General features: G+C 50.0%; 1 protein-coding gene across 2 annotated transcripts in view; it reads left to right on the top strand.

Moving 5' to 3' along the window:
- Positions 1–22322, top strand: part of FLNB (filamin B) — a 139413-nt gene that overhangs the window by 80464 nt on the left and 36627 nt on the right. For both annotated transcript variants that reach the window (XM_008703082.2, XM_008703081.2), the window contains exons 12-25: positions 338–531; positions 1468–1581; positions 2397–2540; positions 2683–2806; positions 3132–3292; positions 4337–4427; positions 4723–4892; positions 9824–9941; positions 12162–12424; positions 13702–14299; positions 14967–15140; positions 16166–16328; positions 17255–17415; positions 21303–21470. In XM_008703082.2, coding sequence (XP_008701304.2) covers positions 338–531; positions 1468–1581; positions 2397–2540; positions 2683–2806; positions 3132–3292; positions 4337–4427; positions 4723–4892; positions 9824–9941; positions 12162–12424; positions 13702–14299; positions 14967–15140; positions 16166–16328; positions 17255–17415; positions 21303–21470 — 2643 coding nt within the window. The remainder of the gene's footprint in view (positions 1–337; positions 532–1467; positions 1582–2396; positions 2541–2682; positions 2807–3131; positions 3293–4336; positions 4428–4722; positions 4893–9823; positions 9942–12161; positions 12425–13701; positions 14300–14966; positions 15141–16165; positions 16329–17254; positions 17416–21302; positions 21471–22322) is intronic.

The raw sequence follows: 22322 nt of genomic DNA, 5'->3' as shown, positions 1-22322 counted from the left end.
TTGTATCTAACTGCTTACGCATATCCTTGATTATTTCCTTCAGACGAGAGCCCGGAAGTGGATTTGATGGGGCAAAGGGTGGGCATTGATTTAAGGTTTTGGTTGACCTTCCTTGTTAGATGATGTTTAAAACAAAACAAAACAAAAAACCCCAAAAAGCAGTATACAATCCAACCTTCCACGTCTACTGAAGACTCAGTAGGCTTGGTTTTGTGGGAAAGGGACACAGATTTCAGTCTTCTGGCTGATATTTGCTTTGAGGGAGTGAGCTGGTAGTAGCATAGAATAGGTTCTTTCCACCATGCAACCAGGGGGTCCGTCTCATCCTGTCCCCCAGGCTTTGCCATTGAAGGCCCCTCCCAAGCGAAGATTGAGTATGATGACCAGAATGATGGGTCATGTGATGTCAAGTACTGGCCCAAGGAACCTGGCGAATACGCCGTTCACATCATGTGTGATGACGAAGACATCAAGGACAGCCCATACATGGCCTTCATCCACCCGGCTGCGGGAGACTACAACCCGGATCTGGTGAGTCTGTTTGTCATGTTCTGGGGCTCTCTTCCTGGCTCCTGGCCCTCTCTGTGGTACCCAGCACGTGACCCTAAGCAGCATGCTGAGGGATGGCAGTGAGGAGCCATGTAGAGCTTAGGAAGGACACCGGTCTGAGTTGGAACCCTGATAGTACCACTTCGTACTCTTCTAATGCTGGGCAAGTCACTTACCTCTCTGACTCTGGATTCTTTCTCTTTAAAATGGGAATGATAGCAGTGTCTGCTTCCCAGTGTTTCCGGGATGATTCAAGGAGCTAACGTGCATAAAGACAGCCCTTAGCCCAGTGCTACTCTTCATAAATGAAAGGTGTTTTTTTCCTCCCCAGCTCCCTTCTCTTAAATCGGAGCAGTGTTTCTAAGAGCTTCTGTCACACTCTTAGGAGGCTGATCAGCATCGAGTCGGAGGCAGCCCGGCTGCTAGGAGGAGGCCTCCACACCCCCATTGTGCTGCCCTGGCCCACACGGGCAGCTGTTTATAGGCCGGTGTCGGTCTGGGCCGGTCCTTGGCCAACGGCTGGTCCTTTGTCCTCTGGAAGCTGTAAACCTTTGGAATGTCTGTGGTAAAGGTTCTGAGCCCCCTCAATGTGGGAACACTGAAGCTGGTCATGGCTGGAGAGCTCTGCCCTGGTTATTAGAAGTTGTCTATACCTGCTCAGAATAAGGCAAGGAGCCCCAGGCTAGTTTGGGGCTTGGTTTTCGAGAGTTTTCTTCCTCCTGGGAGGTGAATGATACTGTTCTGAGTTTTTGAGTTACAACCTACTTGAGCATTTTCCTTCCCTAACCATCCTGTTACGCAGGTACTGTGGAACCAGACACAGCTGGTTCTGTTATCTTGTTCCCTGGTCACTGGTCGTGACATAGGGGTTTCGTGGGGGCATGCACAGAAAGAATCATTATTGGCCCTCTGCCGCAGGTCCAAGCCTACGGGCCAGGTTTGGAGAAAGCTGGGTGCATTGTCAACAACCTGTGTGAATTCACCGTGGATCCTAAGGATGCTGGAAAAGCTCCCTTAAAGATATTTGCTCAGGTGAGTTTCCAGGGGTCACCCGTGCAGGTAATTATCAGGCGACACCATCTGTCACTGTAATGGCAGGTTGCTCAGTTCATCTGACCCTCAGTTTATTCATCCACACATTGGGAATAATAAGAATGTTTATCTCTTGGGGTTATGGGAGGATTAAATGGGATTCTACTATATAAAGCAGGTTGCTTTTTTCATCTTTATGATTTGTATTCTTTGGAAACAAGGCTTGATTTCAGATTTCCCTGTACATGTCCTTTAGTGTGGCCAAAGCTCCTTAGGCCATGACCAGAGGTTTGGAAATAAGAATTTATTAAATATGTTTATCTAATCTAATTGAATTTAAACAGAGGAATTAAAATTAAGGTTTTTTTAAAGATATAGTTATTTATTTTAGTGAGAGAGAGAGAGAGCAAGCATGTGCGAGCACACGCCTGAGTGGGGGAGGAGCAGAGGGAGGAGAGAATCTCAAGCAGACTCCCGCTGAGCATGGAGCCTGATGCCGGGGCTCAGAGATGGTGACCTGAGCCGAAATCAAGAGTCAGACACTCTATCGACTGAGCCACCCAGGCGCCCCCAAATTAAGAAGTGTTGAGTGGCCATGGCTTTCTATTAGGGTCATTTGCTCTTATGAAAAACAAATAAATACAGGCAGTGTTTTATCACCTGTGGTGATGGCATTGTGTGAGAGTGCCTATCATAGTTGTTCTCTGTTTCGTTCGATGGGTGGTGACTTGCTGGTCTTGGGAAGCCATGGTGGCCCTGTTTGATGAAGAGCGTGTGAGGGCCAGTTTCTTTTCTTCGCCCCTGCTCTTTTGCAGGATGGGGAAGGGCAGCCCATTGACATCCAGATGAGGAGCCGGATGGATGGCACGTACGCCTGCTCGTACACCCCGGTTAAGGCCATCAAGCACACCATCGCTGTGGTCTGGGGAGGCGTGAACATCCCACACAGCCCCTACAGGGTAGGTTGTGAAGCATAATCCTGGCTATTGTAGGAAAAAGCCAAGTCCTTTGGTGGGTATGGGCTCCATGCTAACTAACAATGTGTCACTGGGTCCAAGTGGAAGAAAACTTGGTTATAACTTTCTGCCATGTTCTCTTTAGGTCAGTATCGGGCAGGGTAGCCATCCCCAGAAGGTCAAGGTGTTTGGGCCAGGCGTGGAGCGAAGTGGACTGAAGGCAAATGAGCCTACGCATTTCACAGTGGACTGTACTGAGGCTGGAGAAGGTGAGAGGGGGCTTCCCCCAGTGCGGTAATTGCTACTCCTCGAGGAAGAATGTTCTTCTCGTAGCGTTGGAAGAGCAGTGAACTTTGAGCCAGAAAGTAGTGCACCTGAATAGGTAATTGTTCATCTAATGAGCGTCTGTGGCAGTTCCTTGGTGATCTTTGCTAATCCTCCAAAGCCCTGACTTAGCACCATCCCTTTGTCAGGCTTGTTACTGGAAACTTCCCAACTGCTTTTTTGGGGTGTTAGCTGAGCTGAGCTGGAAGCGATTGCATGGGACATGCTGTTTCTTGTACACTGGTGCGCTCATAAGCTGGTCTGTTCCAGGTGATGTCAGCGTTGGCATTAAATGTGATGCCCGGGTGTTAAGTGAGGATGAGGAAGACGTGGACTTTGACATTATTCACAACGCCAACGACACGTTTACGGTCAAATATGTGCCTCCTGCCGCCGGGCGATACACTATCAAAGTTCTCTTTGCATCTCAGGTGTGTTTGGGCCTGGGTTCTTTCTGACCACCTGTGTGCATATTTCCTTTTTGTTTTGTTTTTTTTAGCGATAGGGCAGCATCTTGAGAATTCTGCTCAGGTTGTCCTCTCTGGTTCCTGAAAACCATGAGGGGGGAAAAAAACCCCAAAAAACGAAAAAGCACCCAGAACTAAATTATTGCCATTTTCTAACAAAAGTGAGGCACAGTGTATTCAGCGGTTATTGGAGGGCTCTGGAAGGAGACTGATTTATTATAAACATTCGTCAAGTTTTTGATTGAAACATAATGAACTTCTAGACGTGTTCTACTTCGACTGCTTTGAAGCAATGGCTTTGGCCTTGGCCCTTAAACTTTTATAGGGAGAGGGAGAGGAGCTTTGAACATTCCAATTAGTTCATATTTAGGTGTGAGAGGTGAGGATAAGGCAAGCGGTACCTAAAATGGGAAACAGTGGAATCCTGGTGATTCCAATTAACCTCACATAAGAATAGGAATCTCAGGAGAAAGTTCTGTGCCTGAAGGTGTCGGTGTTGAGTTGACTTCATCCAGTTAACCTCTTCTGCCTTTATTCTCATAATCTGCACCATTCTTTGTGAAGAATTATAATCCTTCTGTTTCTGATCAGTTCCTCGAATTCCCCAAACCTTAGCTCCGAGCTGTACCTGAGGATGTGTCCTTTCCCCCAACCCTATATGTTATTGTCATTTTGGGTTTTATTCTTGGTAGGATCATTTGCATCCTGAGTACTCAACCTTCAGTGTTAAAGGCTCAGAGTTTTCAGATTCATTTGTAGGAAACCTTCTTTCAGCTGTGCAGTAAGCAGGTCAAAGCCTGTGATGGAGGGGTCCCAGGCATTTGTAAGTGACCCTTGGTGACCCCTACCTGAGGCTAGAGTACAAAGACTTGACCCATGGGGACAGAAGTTTGCCTGCCACCTGCTAGAGTCACAGAGGTCTCCCCCTTTGCATTGGGCAGAAGGCTAAGCTCTGGCAGACGGTTCAGGGGCTTTCCTACTGAGATAGTGTCCCCCCCCCCCCAACAGGAAATCCCCGCCAGCCCTTTCAGAGTGAAAGTTGACCCTTCCCATGACGCCAGCAAAGTGAAGGCAGAAGGCCCGGGGCTCAGCAAAGCAGGTAAGAGAGCATGCGTGAAAGGCCATCCCGGAGGCCTTCTGAGGGCCAGTGACCATGGGCATGTTTGGTCCGGGGACCTTGAGGGACTCATCTCCACCCAAGGCAGGTGTTCTTTTGGGGCTCCCATTCAGCAGGGGCAGTGCTGCTGCCCGAGCTGTTGGCAGTGCTCCCGAGCACCAGCCCCTGTCGCCGACTGCCTTCCTAGAGCTGGTGCTGATGAACCCGTCAGACTGGTTGTAAGAGTGAAACCACTCCAGCCAGGCCTGTCTCCTCACTTCACAATCTGTCCTTCCAGGCGTGGAAAACGGGAAACCAACCCACTTCACGGTCTACACCAAAGGGGCCGGAAAAGCCCCGCTGAACGTGCAGTTCAGCGGCCCCCTCCCTGGAGATGCCGTGAAGGACTTGGACATCATTGACAATTACGACTACTCCCACACCGTTAAATACACACCCACCCAGCAGGTAGGGTCCTTCCCATTGCCCTGTCCACTGGCCGCTTCCCCCTCGGTGCTGCACTGGCCCTTAGGACACCAAGGCTGTGATCTGTGTTCTGCCGAGGTGCTCCTGTGTGGGCAACAGCTCTTCATGCCTATCATTCTGAGCATCTCTGGGAGGGCTGGCAAGAGGCCTGGTTGGTTCTGTAAGGAGAGCCTGAAGGTTTCCCTGAGAAGAAGCAGGAGGCTAGCCCGTCTCTCCCCATCCCAATCTCCCACTTCTATTTTGGGTTTTAGCAGGAACAGTGAGCTCTTGAAATTCAGGACCTAGTATCTTCCTCTTACTCCACGCACTCTCCCATCCTTACCAGCTGCCCTTCATTCAGTCTTTTCTTAATTACTCACAGGGGAGGAAGGGCAGCACCTTTGTTGTTTTCTTGCTGGCCCTTTTTACAAGGTGGTGGAGTGGGTCTCCTCAAAAAGCCAGTTCAGGGGCGCCTGGGTGGCTCAGTCAGTTAAGAGTGCCTGGCTTCGGCTCAGGTCATGATCATAGGGTCCCGGGATCGAGCCCCACATCAGGCTCTCTGCTCAGTGGAGATCGGGCTCAAAAAGCCAGTTCAGCCCTTAGGCCCGAAATACCATCTAGGGCCTCAGATTGTCCCCTTTTACAAAGTCAGGAACACAGACAGGATCTTATGATCCAGGCCATTTTGCTCTTGATTATTTTAGGCAAGAAGCACCTAAAAAATGACTTTTCTATATGAATTCACGTTAATTTGTTCAAAATTGAGTTTTGCTTCATGCCACACCTCTGGGGTGTGAGAGCAGATAACCCAGAAGAAAAGCCTGGATTTTACTTTTTTTTACGCATAGCGTTCTACAGAGTCATTCCAAACCTCTCAGATTTCTTCTTTCCTGAGGAAAATAGTCCCCCTGGTGTGAGGTACCTTTGTGCGAGAACAGGGGGGATGCTTTCTGTAGAACACCACGAGAGAAGCATCACTCCTGCCTGGCCCTCAATGAGGAGCTGCCCAGAGTCTAGTGGGAAGGAACGAGGGGTCCGGTGCAGGTGTCCCCTTGCACTGGGGGCTACATGTCCTTGGAGATGGACTCTTTGGAGGTGGGTGAGGTTCTCCGGGGTGAGTTCTTGTATGCCACAGTACAGCTGTGGCCTCATATATCCAGATGTGCTTCTTCCTGTGGTTTTTGTTCTTACCTTAACGAGGGGTTCATTATTAGTGATGGTAAAAATACTTTTGTAGGTATGATACTCTTTCTCATCAGAATACTCAATGCTAGTGGGTAATTATTTTCTTGCTGATGCTTCAGAGGGCTGGCAGGAGCCTCACTATTGGGGGCACAAGCTTGACATCATCCTTGTTGCCAGTTCTCCCCATTCCTTAGGAAAAGTTACCAGAAAGCATGGCCATGCACACTGGTCGAGGTCACAAAGTCTTAGACTCTTCTAAAAACATCTTGCTTTGTCCTATGTCTATAAACCTTTTTGGGTTTTGGTTGAACCACTAGAAAGTAAGTTGCAGACATTAAGACAGAGTCAGGTTTTGACCTGGACCTGTAGAAAGGGCTTTAGAACGTGTTGCCCTGGACACCCCAGCCGCCATTTGGGGGCAGAGGTGGACTAGAGAGGGAGGTGTCTTACTTCGAAGTCACCCCAAGGTCAAGTTCATCCATTTCTTGGAGAGCAGCAGGTTTGTCAGCAGGCTCAGTGGCCACCTGGGGCTTTGCTCAAATGCTGTGTGTCATATGTCCAGGGAGCCTGGCAGTCTTGGTGTCAGTGCCTGCCTCCAGTGTGAATGGCTCGTATGGTGCCTCTCTGGTCCTTCTTGTTTAGTGTTTAGAACATGGTTTACGGTTTCATTTTTTGGGCAACTTGGAGTTCTGCATATTTCTCTGGCAAAGAAAACAGATTGAATTTCTTCTCTTGGACTGCGAGTTCCCCGAGGATGGGATACCATGTCCTGTATGTGTATGTCATATATATCTTTCCATCCCCGGTCTTGAGCACAGGCCTGATGCTGTAGGTTCTCCACTTGGATTTGTGGCTTAAAGCATGAATACACAAAGTTGAGCCTCTACGCACAAGCAGAGACAAGAGAAGAACTTTGTAGGGACAGTGGGGCCAACACGTCCTCATCCACCTTTGATCTGTCTTTTCTAAAGAGCGGCATACTGCTCAAGATTGGGTTAAATAAGCTTGCCTTTTGAGCTGTGCCCATGGATGTGGTTAAGAGGCCTGGGTCAGCCCAGAAGGCCGTGCCCAACATGGAGGCAGGGAGCGTACTTTGAGGGGATGCCCAGAGGTGCACCTTCTCGTGGTGGTTTTAGGGAATAACAGGCTGGAACGATCCGGAAACGTAGTTGTTTAGTGTGTGTGGAGAGACAGTGGTGGGTCCTGGCCCAGGGGGAGCGTGTTGCCCTCAGAATACAGACCATGCTGTGTGAGGAGCTGTCCCCTGCGGGGTCTCTGGGCCACAGCTTGAAGATGCCTGCTGACCTGCGGTGGACCAGTCATGGTCTTGTTGGAAGGCAGTGGTCAGAGCTCTTTTTGCCTTGGTGGAGTGTCACTGGTTGGGTTGGGGCTTGAGGATCCTCCCAAAGGTCAGACAAAGGCTTGATTTTATGGAAGGGAGATCACACAGTGCCATATTCTTCCAAGGATTTTGCCTTCTGTGCTCTCGGCTGTCCATGACCTCAACAGACTTGGGTTTCTCACCCCATATGTCCTCATACTGAGCGAGTGCTTTGAGAAGCTGATGGCAGCAGCTCCATGACCCGCCAGGTCAGAAGCCACTGGGAATCGAAAACCCCACATACTTCCTGGGGGTGCCTCGAGGAGACCCTGTGGGTTCACTGAGCCTCCCTGCCTGTCCCGGGGATCTCTGGAGGAGGGGACTGTGGGTAGCTCACTTGATCCTGTCCTCGCCTGAGCTCTTGGGTCGGAGTCTATGTTCGTGTGTTGTACAGGGTGGGATTAAGGTCTCAGAGGCGCAGAGGGGAGAGAATAAAACTGTCCTGCAGTCAGCAAGGTCGTGAAATGCACCAGTAGTCTGTTCAGACATTCCTGATGTCATTCCCCCTCCCCCTCTGGGGGAAAAGCACAGTCCGTTCCTTAGCGGGGCCCCAGAGGAAACCTTAAAGTGCTATAGGCCATTGCAGGTGTAAGTCCCTTAAGATTTCTTCCTCCCCCTTATTAGGTTATTTGAGGTAGTGTTCATTTCCTCTCTCTGGGTTTTTGTTTTGCTTTTTTTATGACTGGTAATGAGAACATACTTTCTTTTATGGGATGGATAGACTTAAAACTGAAAGAGGACTTTTCCCTCTCCTGTGGCCCTCCGGAGACGCAATCAGAAGACTTCCAGGGCTGGTGGAGAAGGTTTTTCCATGACCCAGTGTCAGCCATGAGGCCTCTCCCTCAAGGAGTTAGGGGCTTGCGGGCAAATTGAAGCTTGGGAAGAGCTGGCATGAGGGGAATGCCATGGTAGCTGAAGCCACAAGTCACTCCCTGACTTCTTACTACAAAGAGGAGACCTGTTCTGTCCTGGGCTGGCTCTCAGCTCTTTTGGATCCGACCCGTGCACATTCTACCATGAAAAGTCACACCCTCGAGGCAGGGGGCCAGTGGGTTTGTGTGCAGTGCCAATAAATCCTGGAGAATCAGTCCTCCCTTCTTCATTGATGCGACCAATTTTTTTCTTGGCTTTGCCCCCCTTTTTTATTATGAAAAGCATTGTGAGAAAATATATGTGGGCCAAAAGCTACACCCATTTAACACTTGATCGCTGACAGCTTTCAGTAGAGCCTGAATTCTGGTGAGCCCCCCCTGGGTTCTTGGGGGGCATCATCTCTCCCGCCACGGCCTTTTACGTTATGCCCGGGGTGTTTGAGGTGAGGGAGGGCTTTGTCTACTGAGACGGTCGTGGGCTTTCTTGGAGCCTGGGTTTGGCAGAGGGGTTGCTTAGCCGACGGGAGAGGGGAAGCCAGCAGGGAGTGGGCCGGGACCGGCGGAGGAGAACCGCATACCGCGCTCCCATGGCCCCCGGGGCTGCGAACACGGGGCCTGCCAAACCCACAGGCCGGATTCCCTTCACACTTGCAGCCTTTCTTTCCTTGACATACATGTGGGAGTTTGGAGGCTGCACTAGTGTGCAAATCCCTCTCACAGTCTAGTGGCCTGAAATTGATTTCTGAGACGAAGAAAGAGCTGGATTTGTTCAGGGAGAGGCTCCCGGAGCCAGCAGCTTTGCCCATGGCCGGGGTCAGGTGTGTGCTGGGCAGGAGGTAGCGTGACTGAGCAGCTGGGACGCGGGTCTGGGCGCCGTGGCCATGAGGTCCAGCTCTCACACTTACCAGGCCTGGGATTTGGGGCAAGTGACTCTACCTCACTGAGCTGTAGTTTCCTTTCCTGGAAAAACGGGGACGACAGTGGGAACCACCTCATCAGACTGTTTGCAGATCGAGTCAAGGAAATGGTTAAAAGCGTAGCGTACAGTATGCTTATTAAGTCGCCCCTGCTGTTCTTCGCTGCTCTGGTTTTATCTAACTTCTCGGTTGTTTGTGCCACGGGGCCAGAAGCTTAGAGATGTCTTATGTCTATGGTGTCTCTAAATCTGCTGGTGTCAAGTGCCCCGTGTCTCTGGAAGAATGAAAGATCTGGAAGGCAGGTTTAAACAACAAGTTACGGGGGCACCTGGGTGGCTCAGTTGGTTAAGCGGCTGCCTTTGGCTCAGGTCAAGATCCCAGGGTTCTGGGATCGAGGCCCACATCAGGCTCCTTGCTCTGCAGGGAGCCTGCTTCTCCCTCTGCCTGCTGCTCCCCCTGCTTGTGCTCTCTCTCTCTGACAAATAAATAAATAAAATCTTTAAAAAAAAAAATAAAATAAAGATAAACAGCAAGTTAGATGTTGGTGCCTAAAGGTGCACTTGTTTCCTCTCGTTCCAGGGCAGCATGCAGGTGCTGGTGACGTATGGAGGCGACCCCATCCCTAAAAGCCCTTTCACCGTGGGCGTGGCCGCTCCGCTGGATCTGAGCAAGATCAAAATTAATGGGCTGGAAAACAGTAAGTGTGTGGATGCGGGGAGATGGGTCACTGAAGACCACCCACCGGGGCTGCCAGTTAGATTTCTTTCAAAGACAATTTGCAGGGAAGCAAACTCTGCCTTAAGAGATCTTGCAGTAGGACAGACGTGGGTGTGAACTGGAGCCACGCAGCGGGGGTCGCCCTGTGACCCTATATGCGCTTAACCTCCCTGAACCTCTGTCTCCTCATTTGGACAGTGGGGGAGGGGTGGTCAAGAACACTGACATTCATGGGAATATTTTGAAAGGTAAATGAGCTCATAATTCAGGGGCTGGCACGTCGTCAACCCTCAGTAACTGCTGGCATCGCAGCTGGATGTTTTCATTGCAAAGGGAAGTTGGGACGTGTTGCCTTCTGGTGACTTTGTACCGTGCTAGCTGTCCTTGGCCACAGGAGCCACATGAGGGTGGACAGTCGAGCTTAAAAGCCAACCCCCTGGCACTCAGAAACCGCGACTCTGATGCAACCCCCACCCCTACCCCCATATTTTAGCTTGGTAGGTATCTTGTTAGTATAAGCTCATCTCATTTATTTTAAAATGTTTTCATTTGTTGTATTAGGGAAAATTCCAAACGTAGGAAAGTAAAGACGGTAGTAGAATATGAACACTGATGTACTGATCACTCAGCTTCCGAAGTTCAACACGTAATCATAAAGTTCTCTTCTTGCATAAATCCATTTTCTTCTTAAAAAACACCACCGTTGAGAGCAAACTCCACTCTCTCCCTCACCTCTTATTCTTCCTAGGGTGAATCAAAGTTATCTGCTCGGTTTCTATCCTTCCAGACCTCCTCTCTACCTCTGTACGTGCATACGCACCCACAGCAGACATTTGGCAATGTTCATTTTGCATTAAAGTCATGCCGCTATACCCGTGTGTCTGCTGCCTGCCTTTTGACAGGAGCACATGAGCAGTGCATCTTGGAGAACATTCACACCTATGTCCCCTTGTTGGCACAAGCTGCCATGCGGCCGAAACCCGGCCACACCTCCGTGGCACACATTCACCTGATTCAGGGTCATGCAGGGCTCAGCGCATACCCCCCGCGCAGGCCTCTTTGGTCTCAGTGGACCATCGATGAGCACCTTCACTGACCTGTGACTCAAACACACAAGTTGTGAATGAGGCCACCTCCCAGCTATGGGCTCTCTGAAGCTGTCCCTGGAGGGCAGCCAGCTCCGAGCATATGAAAGTCACTGGCCAGTCCTTTCATGTGTCTCCTTACTGCTGCTTCCTCTAAGACAGCGAAGGCTTCAGTTCCAGACCAGGAAAAGCACAATGCTGATTAGGAAAAGCCTTTGGGCCATGGTGCTCCGAGGCCTCCCTGCTTGTGTTTCGGAGGCCCTGTACTGCTCTGGAGTCAGGATTTCCCTGGCTTGTAGGGGGGAGCCCTATATGCTTCCAGTGCTGTCATTTTGGTTCAAAGTCCTTTCCCTTTTTTTGTCAAATACAACACATGGGTTTTCCGTGGCCCTGTTTTGCAGAGACCTTTCAAATATCAGTGCAGTACAGAGAGTGGGTTCTTCGGACTCGCTTCGGTGCCCCTGCGTTGGTCAGCTCTGTGACCTTTGCCTTGTTGGCTGTGGGTTTAAATTTGCTGCCAAGAATTAGTAAATAAAACATTGGCTCATGGGAATGTTTTGGTATAAAGTTAACACCAAAAGTAAGCAAAGGAGGGAGAACAGTGTCAGATTATAATTTACTAGTTGGCAGAGCAGACTGTGGGGTCCAGTAAATTTACGCGTGGGTCCCACCTTTGTGGTCTGCTGCGTATGGACGCATCCTGGACACATTCCTTAACCTCGGAGCCTCGGTTTTCCCATCTGTTGAAGCCCTTGGTAACTAATAAATGCCCTATAGGGTTGTGGTAAAAATTAAAGGAGGTGATGTGCTGTACTCAGGCCTGGGGATGAAGTGCGGTCATTAAGTAACCAACCATTATTGGTTTTTAACCCATCATTATTGTATCAGTAAAGTGTCAGCCATCATTGCTATTAATATCATCAGAGTTAGTAGCTATCCTGGTACTGGTTGTTAGCCAGGTAAACGCTGATTATCCTGCCTCAGTCTTGCTTCTTGTCCTTGGTATCCGCCCTTGGTAATGCGTCATGTCCAGGGAACCCTCATTGTTCTGCTCTCAGTCGTTCTTGCTGCTGAAAAGGGCCAGCTCATCACTTGGGTGTGTCCCCTTTTTCCAGGAGTTGAAGTTGGGAAGGGTCAGGAGTTCGCCATCGACACGAAGGGGGCAGGAGGTCAGGGGAAGCTGGATGTGACAATCCTGAGCCCCTCGAGGAAGGTTGTGCCTTGCATGGTGGCACCCGTGGTGGGCCGGGAGAGCAGCACGGCCAAGTTCATCCCTCGGGAGGAGGGGCTGTATGCCGTAGACGTCACCTACGATGGACACCCTGTGCCTGGAAGCCCCTACACGGTGGAGGCCTCGTTGCCACCAGATCCCACCAAGGTCAGCTTTCGTTTCTGTACGGACACTTGTCTCCTGTTGTCAAATATAACACTGTAGTCCTTCACCAATCCTGCTTGACCAGGACCTGTAGAAAATCATTTTCTGAGGAAAGTCCATTCTCAACGGCTGCCAGTAGTTTTCTCTCCTACAATTCAGCTGGAGGGGTCCCTTGAGCAGCTGGGTGTCCTCCCCACTGCCCATCCTCTTGCTCTCTGGCGGTGAGTCTTGGGTGAAGGAGTCCTCGTCCCTGAGTTCTGTCCCTTCACTGGTTAGCATAATAACAGCACTCGCGTCACGGTGGGCCTGGAAGGGTGAGATGAGATCCTGCCGGTGGAGGCCTCAGCCCCGCGTCCGGCACGCGGGGTGACCTCACCCTGCCGAAGCTACATACCTCAATATAAAAATATGAGTCTCATTATCATTTCTTCCTAGTAGCCCTGGATCAAGGGTTTTAGAGTATTTTTAGTGGTCTGAATGGCATGAATCCTATAAAACGGTCTTGTTGAATCAGACATAAAAGCCCGTCCCCGCCCCTCTTGTAAAAGCAGTTTCGTTTATTTCTTTGGTTTTAAATTTTTGTATTAGACTTTAGTTTTTTAGATCAGTTTTCAGTTCGTAGAAAGATGGAGAGGCGGGTACAGACATTCCCCCCTGCCCCCTGTGCCCGCGGGCAGGGCCCCCCCATTATCACCATCCCCCAGCAGAGCAGGGCACTTGTTCGTGTGGATGAACCTGTATTGACACCCTGTTCACCCCAAATACACAGTTTCCAGGAGGGTTCACTCGGGGTGCTGTGCGTTCTATGGGTTTGGACAAACGTATCATGACACATACCCACCACCCCAGGGTCATGCTTTATTATGGGGAATTTGTTGAGAGAGGTGTAGCTGTGAAAGCAGCAGGGAGGTCCATAAAACCATCCTATGTGCCTTCAGGCCCGCGTGTGTTCATGAGACAAGACGTTAGGTCTCCACCTCTGGCCCTGTGGTTCTGAAATGCCGGGCATGGCAGGACGGGAAGTCATGCCCCGTGTTCCTGAGGGCCACGCCTCAGTGCTGTGGCTTTCAGTGTGGACTGGGCTCACAGGCATGTCTCCCTCTCGTAGCTGTTTGCACCCTGGATTGCACTATGGCTCCGACTCAGTGTCTGTCTGACACGAGGGAGGCCCCAGCGAGGAGGGCCCCTCGACGGAGAGGCAGCCCGGCGCTGAGTGCAGGCTGGCCGAGCAGCAACGCCAACATCAGGCAGAGTGTGACTTTTATTCTCTGTTCAACTAGGTGAAGGCCCATGGTCCTGGCCTTGAAGGTGGCCTCGTGGGCAAGCCCGCTGAGTTCACCATCGACACCAAAGGAGCAGGCACCGGAGGTCTGGGCCTCACCGTGGAAGGTCCGTGCGAGGCCAAAATTGAGTGCTCTGACAATGGTGATGGGACCTGCTCCGTCTCTTACCTGCCCACAAAGCCCGGGGAGTACTTTGTCAACATTCTCTTTGAAGAAGTCCACATACCGGGTTCTCCCTTCAAAGCCGACATTGAAATGCCTTTCGACCCCTCTAAAGTCGTGGCTTCAGGACCGGGTCTGCAGCATGGGAAGGTGGGCGAAGCCGGGCTGCTGAGTGTTGACTGTTCAGAAGCAGGGCCCGGGGCCCTGGGCCTGGAAGCCATCTCAGACTCGGGAGCGAAAGCCGAAGTCTGTATTGAAAACAACAAAGACGGCACTTACGCGGTGACCTACGTGCCCCTGACCGCTGGCATGTACACCCTGACCATGAAGTATGGCGGTGAGCTGGTGCCCCACTTCCCCACCAGGGTCAAGGTGGAGCCGGCTGTGGACACCAGCAGGGTCAAAGTCTTTGGGCCAGGAATAGAAGGAAAAGGTGGGTTTCATAAATAAAAGAGGGAGGCTGCAGAACAACTTGGGACTTAGGGCTCACCAGAAACTCAGAGTAGAGCTGCAAACTGATAAGGCCACGGGGGCCAGGTGGGTTATAAGAAAACACTGTCCTGTGGTCTCGGCACCAGGAAGAGAGGGACCATAGCAAAGGGGTGGGCACGTGGCTCTCTGCTGCTCGACCCTCGCTTTGTTTCTCTAGGGGGAATGGGGCCCAGCGCTGCCAGCAGATGTTGCTATTTTTCTGGCAAAGCCAGAAATCTTGATTTTTACATGGAAATTCAAGATCTTTCATTTTTGGCACTAATAGAAAAGGTTTAGAATGTGGTGGTAATGCCAGACTTGCTGCAGAACAGATCTCTTTTCCCTTTAACCTGTCCTAGAGCCCCACCTTTGTCCAAAAAATACGCCAAGGAGTTGTGTTATCACAGGATGGGGGTTCCCACAGGCCACGTGGGAAGAAGCAGCTTTGGCAGGCTGGTGGTGGGGGGAGGTGGTCATTAATACTCTTGATTTGGAAGTCAGAGAAAACAGCCATCTGCTGTCACTGAACTTAGACATACTGTACCTGAAGTGCTGAGGACCCTGGTTCTTGGATTTGGTCCGAGGTCCCAGGTGTTGGTGACGTTCTCCTCTGTGTGATTGCTCCGCAGATGTGTTTCGTGAAGCCACCACTGACTTCACGGTCGATTCACGGCCCCTGACCCAGGTGGGGGGCGACCACATCAAAGCCCACATTGCCAACCCCTCAGGGGCCTCTACCGAGTGCTTCGTCAGGGACAATGCGGACGGGACCTACCAGGTGGAGTACACACCCTTCGAGAAAGGTGAGTTGACTTCTCCTTGGACACGACAGTTATTCAGAGCTATGCTGGTGACTAGTGCTCCTCCTGCCCTGTGTGTCCAGCCTGTCTCAGCAGAGGCATGGACAGAGTGACAGGGACATGCAGAAATCTCTCTCCCCAGCAGAGCCACCATACACTCAGTGCCTGACGTGTTGGTCCTGGCATGTGACAGCCAGGCCGGGGTTAGCCTCAGGCCCCTCTGAGCAGCTGATGGCTGATGTCATGGCTGATTGCCCATTTGTATCAATTTTTTACACAATTTCTTCCTTGAATATTAACAATTACTTAAAAATTTGATAAATCATGAAAGGATAAAGAAAAAAACAACAGCATCATGTAGTCTCATTACCTGGATATATGATTCCTATAAATATTCTGGTGTAGATATATTCATATATCCATATGTAGGTGCATGGATATTCTGTTTCATGGATTTCCCTTTATCTCTTGGCTAATGACTGGAGGAAGTTTTTTCCAAATCAGGATAGTGCATAAGTGGGGCGCCTGGGTGGCTCAGTTGTTGGGCATCTGCCTTCGGCTCAGGGCGTGATCCTGGTGTTATGGGATGGAGCCCCACGTCAGGCTCCTGCTGGGAGCCTGCTTCTTCCTCTCCTACTCCCCCTGCTTGTGTTCCCTCTCTCTCTGGCTGTCTCTCTCTGTCAAATAAATAAATAAAATCTTTAAAAAAAAAAAAAAAAGGATAGTGCATTTAAGATGACTAACTTGAATATAGACTTAGTGATATTTGCTTGGCGAGAGGCCTTGTGCATATATGTGTTGGGGAGGGAGGGCTATGTGGCTGCCAAGTGAACAGAGAGCATAAATAAACAGCTATATTTTAAAAAATCAGGTCATACCAATATTGTACTATTTCTTCAGCCTGCGTGTTTCCAATAAATGGGAGAGCAGGTAGACGTGAGCGCTGGATGAAACTCCACAGCAGAGTCCAATTTCCCACAAGTGGGTGACTCCTGTGCAAATACGTTTCTGTTTGTCGTGTTGAACAGGTCTCCACGTAGTGGAGTTGACATACGATGATGTACCCATCCCAAACAGTCCCTTCAAAGTGGCTGTAACCGAAGGCTGCCAGCCGTCTCGGGTTCAAGCACAAGGACCAGGACTGAAAGAGGCCTTTACCAACAAACCCAATGTCTTCACTGTGGTTACCAGGTGAGCAAGGTTCTGGGATCTGTGTGTTGACTCTAAAAGGAGGAGCCCTAGGTAGTTTATTTATTTTTCTCCCTTCTTGCTTTCTTTTTTTCTTTTTTATTCAAATTCAATTAATTAACATATAGTGTAGTATTAGTTTCAGAGGTAGAGTTTAGTGATTCATCCATCCCATATAATACCCAGTGCTCATGACATCATGTGCCCTCCTTAGTGTCCATATCTAAAGGAGTTTTTTTGTTTGTTTGTTTGTTTGTTTGTTTTTAAGATTTTATTTATTTGAGAGAGAGAGTGCACAAGTGGTGGGACCCGCAGAGGGAGAAACAGGCTCCCCGCTGAGTAAGGAGCCCGATGTGGGACTCCATCCCAGGACCCTGGGATCACGACCCCCAGCCAAAGGCAGACACTTAACCGACTGAGCCACCCAGGCGCCCCTCTAAAGGAGTTTATGGGCATATTCTGCATATGTGTCCTGGTCTCCCAACTTTTGAGAGCCTTTTTTTTCCCATGGTATTTGAGGCGTTTTCTTTTTGTAGAGACTTATGCTACAGAGAGAGGCCAAGTATACCTCGAAAAGTACCAGAAAGCCATTGGTTACAGTCATAAAATTGCTGAGCAAACCAGAACTAGATGGCAGCTCCTTAGCTTGATAATGCAGAAACATAGCCCATTCATGGTTAAGTGAAATAAGAGAAGTAGTCCTACTAGAATTGGTCACAGATGCAATTAGATGTGAAAAACCAGTGAAGGATAAGCATTGGAAAGGAGGGGTCAGAGCTGTCTTTCTATTATAGTGTTGAGAAACTTTTGTAGTTGAGTCAGATTGGCTTAGCTGGGATTGTTTATAGAGGGATTTTGAATAATTCTGGCAATAACCAGATGAGCATGAACCACTTGGACCACTTTGCTCTCTTTTCCACCCTTTCCAGAGGGGCAGGCATTGGTGGGCTCGGCATCACTGTCGAGGGACCGTCCGAGTCGAAGATCAACTGCAGGGACAACAAAGATGGAAGCTGTAGTGCGGAGTACGTCCCCTTCGCTCCAGGGGACTACGACGTTAACATCACATACGGAGGAGCCCACATCCCTGGTAAGCGATCCCGCAGAAAGCTACCCAAAGAATCACACACGGATTTGGCATGAAAGCAGGTGTTGTCTTGCTCGTCTCTGAATGGGAAAGAGGGTCTGAGATTTGCAGTAGGTGCAAAGGGAGAACTTTCCTTATGGCTGCATCTCCAAGAATATCCCAACGCCCAGTAGGACCGGTAGCCTGGCAAAACGCACTGGCTTGGCATTTTGAGTCGAAATCATTCACATGTTGGAGGATCCGGTTCTTAATTTAAGGGAAAGCTGAATTTTTTTTTTTTTTCCCCAGAGGTGAAAATCTCTACTTTATTCTCTGGTTGGTTCTTCTTCACCTGATACCTGTTGTGTTATTTTCTGCTTTTCATGGACAGTCCTGGTAGCCGAAAGAGACCCACAAACACAAATTCTTATATATTAATTTCTTTTCTATTTCATAATGTGATATATACACTTGCTGTAAAACCAGGCGCCTGGCTGGCTCAGTCAGTGGAGTGCGCAACTCTTAATCTCAGGGTGGTGCGTTCAAGCCCCACACTGGCTGTAGAGATTACATAAAAATTAAATCTTTAAAAAAACAAAAGCAAAATCAAGGTTTGTCATCCTCAGCACCATTGATATTTTGGGTGGGATAATTCTTTGTTGTTGGAGGAGGGGGGTTGTCCTATGCATTGTAGGTATTTAGTAGCATTCCACCACCACCCCCTTCATTTTAGGACAACCAAAAATGTCTCTAGATATTGCCAGGTGTCCACTTGGGGACAGAATCACCTCTAGTTGAGAACCACTGCTGTAGATGATTGAAACAAGGAGAAATAGAGAGTTAAGTAGCAGAGGGCCCTCCAACTTTCATGCTCCAGGGGTTAGAATCTCCGTGGGTTCTGGTTCTGTTTATTTAATGAAACAGTTGCCACTGAACACACATCTAGATGGGTAGATGACTGTGGACACAAGGACCCTCGGGGCTGCCTCCAAGTCAGCCTATGCCTTGTCTTGGGTATGGTGAGAAAGAGGGCAGAACCCCACCCTCCAAGACTCCCAGGGCAGGAAGAGCCTCGGATGGGTCAGGGTTATTCTTCCCCTGAAAGCCATAAGCCAGGATGAGCCTGAGGGGGAAGGAACAGACCTGAGGAGCTTGCTTTTGGGTTTCTAGATTGACTCCCAGAAGCTGGAGTGTGCATTGACCAAACACTTTCCTGGATCTGTAGACATTTCCTCCTTACTACATGCAAATGTGCTCATAGACTCACTCTTCCTCTCACGTTGGTCAGAAAGCACGGACATCCAGCTCAAATTAATGCTATTCAGATATTCATTTAAGCCTTAATTTTATGAAGGCTTAGATTTTCTTTGAAGGCTTTCTTTAAGTTTAAGAAAAACTAAATTGGTAAATTTCTCCTCCAACTTGTCTTTGCAGCTGATCGTAGATTTTCAAGTCCCTGTCAGCCCAAGGCAAGGGGAACTCAGCCATGGACAAGATAGTCAAAGCTCTTGTGCTCCGGGAACTTCCTGTCTGGTGTTTATGCAACTTCTCGTGATTACTGCCACCAAGAAGGAACAGGGCCCAGTGACAGAGGGCAGAGCCATGGGTATTGGGGGGAGCTTGGCAGTTCCACAGGGGGAAGAGGGAGATGATGTGGTGGCTCCAAGCAGGCAGGTGCAGTGGAGAAGAGCCTCTCCTGGTCGTGGAGACAACAATGCTGTTCTGACTTCATTGGGAAGGTCTGGCTGACGCTTTCAGCTTTGGAATTCCCTTGCAGAAGAGGGTGAGGGTTTGGGCCCCTGTGGCTGACTCAGGAGCATGAAGCAGATGGCCATCTTTGAGAATTACAATAAAGAGAGACCCATTTGGGGTTTTCTCATCAGAGGTAGGCGGTACATCCTTATGTTTCAGATTCTCTGTTGCTGCTCAGAGCCAGCTGGCAGCTTGTCCCAGGTCCCAGGCCCTTCCCCAGGCAGAGTTATTTAGTGAAGTGTTGGTCGGTTGTCTTAGCGATGGGCTTCTTAGTAAGGTAACTCGTGAGGTGTTGCTATGAAACATTTGGCAAGCTGCTGGCTTCTCATTTGCTTTCACGGGAATTTTCGTTGGTTCAACATTAGTCCAGTGTTTCTGGTGCAAAGCCCTAGTAGGGTTATTTTTGACAAGGTATGCTGTCCTCCCCGCTGTGGCATGTTGGTTTCCTCTGGCGGGCCAGCTGTGGTCGGCTGGTGGTGGCTTTTAGATCAAGTGGATCCCCTGGGAAAAGTGCATCAGGAGGAAGTGCTGCTGTGGTTGGTTTTTGATGTCTGTCTGGGGCACGGGACGGGGTGGCAGGGAACGCGCAGTATCTGCCACCTTAGGTCTGCAGTTATCGTGTTAGTTCTTGGCTGCTCTCATGCTAAGTTCAGACGCCTTCCAGGGGGAGCTCTGACTTGGAGATTGGCCTCGGAGGTAGTCCATCGCCATCACCTGCTGACACTGAAATTCTCAACTGTTTCTCTGTGAAACGAAGCTCCTTTTGTGGAGGCTGGTGTTTGTCTTTGCCAGGGTCAACCATTTACTTCTGTCTGCCGAAAAACTGGATGCCGTTGCACCCAGCTACCGTTACAACGCCAAGGCCTCTGTTCTCTGTGTGCTGTTTTAATTTACTGCCGTATTCTACAACAGATCAATTTTGGGGAATGCAAAGCAGAAGACACCTGAGTTTGTGTAGCAGTTAGAAGTCATGAATTTTGCCAGCCTCCTTGGGAGCACGAGGACCCCTGCACACAGCAAGAGATGCATGTCGCCCCTTGGCGATGGACTTGGTAGCCCGAGGAGGCATAATGCCAGGGACACTGGGGCTCCTGTTTCTGGCTCACCTCTGCGGAGGTCTTACTTCGTGCCCGTTGGTGGGAGAATCCCTTGAGGGACCCTGGCTCAGCCCTAGTTTTTCTCTTTAGTGCTTCTCTTGCAAATCCTGATCACACAGCATTTTCTGTTTCCTTGGTGTTTTTTGTTTTTTTTTTTTAAGATTTTATTTATTTATTTGAGAGAGAGAGAGCGGGCACACAGAGAGAGGGAGCAGCAAACTCCCTGCAGAGCAGCGAGCCCAGGGCAGGACTTGACTCCAGGACTCTGGGATCATGACCTAAGCCAAAGGCAGATGCTTAACCGACTGAGCCACCCAGGTGCCCCTGTTTCCTTGGTCTTTAAAACCAATACCTTCAAAGGGTCAGAGGCCCCCAGTGTCACCTATGGAGTCAGCCATGTAGGAGGACCACAGCTGACAGGGAGAAAGCAAAGCTTCACCCAATGGCCAGGGAACCAAGTAGGCCATTCGTAGTGGGAAGGTGCGGGCTATGTTGTAGGGGGAGGACTCCAGGAAGCCCTCAGGAGCCGTTTGTGGAGAGGATATTAGCTATGGACTGGAAGGCCTCCCTACCTCCACAGCCCTCTGCACTCCTTCCTTCCACCCCTCAGCATCCTCCTTCAGCGTCTTCAACAGCCTGTCTTCTCCCTCACCTCCAGGCCTCTGCACGTGCCCATCACTGTGCTTGAAACCCCTTTCCATCTGCTTCCCTAGGTGCTGTCGGCTCACTCTCTTGTCTCAGCTCAGCTGTCCCTGAAAAGCTTCCTCTGGCCTCCTGAAGACCAGATTCGTTGTCTTCTACGTGCCTTGTACACGCCCCAGCATCTGTTACGTGTGGCATCATAGCTGCTTGAATGCCTTACCCCTCTCCTGCACTCGGGTCCCTACAGGGCCATGTAGCACTCTGGGCCCAGCATGTGGCACAATGCCTGCACGTGGTGGGTGCACGTGGGAGCACGCACAGCAAGACAGGAGGCCCTGACTGAGGTCCCCTGGGTGTGCACACGGCAGGTCACCTGTCGCTAGGTGAGCTGTGCTCAGAATCCTGTGACTTCTTTTCCAGGCAGCCCCTTCAGAGTCCCTGTGAAGGATGTCGTCGACCCTAGCAAGGTCAAGGTTGCTGGCCCCGGGCTGGGCTCTGGTGTCCGAGCCCGCATCTTGCAGTCTTTCACAGTGGACAGCAGCAAGGCTGGCCTGGCCCCTCTGGAAGTGAGGGTCCTGGGCCCACGAGGTGAGTGTGCATCCTGCCTTCCTGCCAGCATTCTCCTGCCCCAGGGGAGGGCAGCCATGACCCAGAACAGGCACTTGGTCATGAACTTAAAATTAAATTTCCTAAATTACTTTATTGCCCCATATTCTAGCTAAACAGGAGAAGCTCCTGCTTTTATTTATTTTTAAAGATTTTATTTATATATTTTGAGAGAGAGAGCGTGTGCTCGTGCTCACGTGTGCACACTTGTGAGTGGGGGGGACGGAGGCAGAGGGAGAGAGAATCTCAAGCAGACTCCCTGCTGAGCACGGAACCTGCCGAAGGGCTCATTCTCGTGACCCTGAGATCAAGACCTGAGCTGAAATCAGGAGTCGGATGCTTAACCCACTGAGCCACCCAGGCGCACCAAAGCTCTTGCTTTTAAAAAGTAGGAAGATCTTTTATTTCTCTAGTGGTCTTTCCTCCATTTAATAATATAGCTCTAAATGTCTTTTTAAATTTTTATTTTTCTTAAGTAATGAGACAAAGCAAGTAGTATTTGGGCTCTCACACATGTCTCAGCATTTGTGGAGTGACTGGGCTTGGTCTGGAATTTGGGTGGGCGATGGGTTTGGAGGGGATAACTCTCTCTGAGGTGCCTTGGTGCCCATGCTGAACACACCCCAAATTTCTGGAAATGATAGATATGCAGCCCATGTGACATATGGCTTTGTCATTGTCCCAACTTCCTGGAGGGAGGGGGTCTCTTGGGAAATGGCCTTTGTTGACTGTTTGGCCTGCCCTGTTGGCAGCCTGGAACTGGGGTTTGGTATGACTCGAAGGCCGTTTTGGGACAAAGCCCTGAAGTGCATCGAAATTTACCTTATTTGGTAG

The sequence above is a fragment of the Ursus maritimus genome, unplaced genomic scaffold (assembly GCF_017311325.1).
Source record: "Ursus maritimus isolate PB19 unplaced genomic scaffold, ASM1731132v1 scaffold_14, whole genome shotgun sequence".
Lineage (NCBI taxonomy): Eukaryota > Metazoa > Chordata > Mammalia > Carnivora > Ursidae > Ursus > Ursus maritimus.
This window is presented reverse-complemented; position numbering and strand designations above follow the sequence as displayed.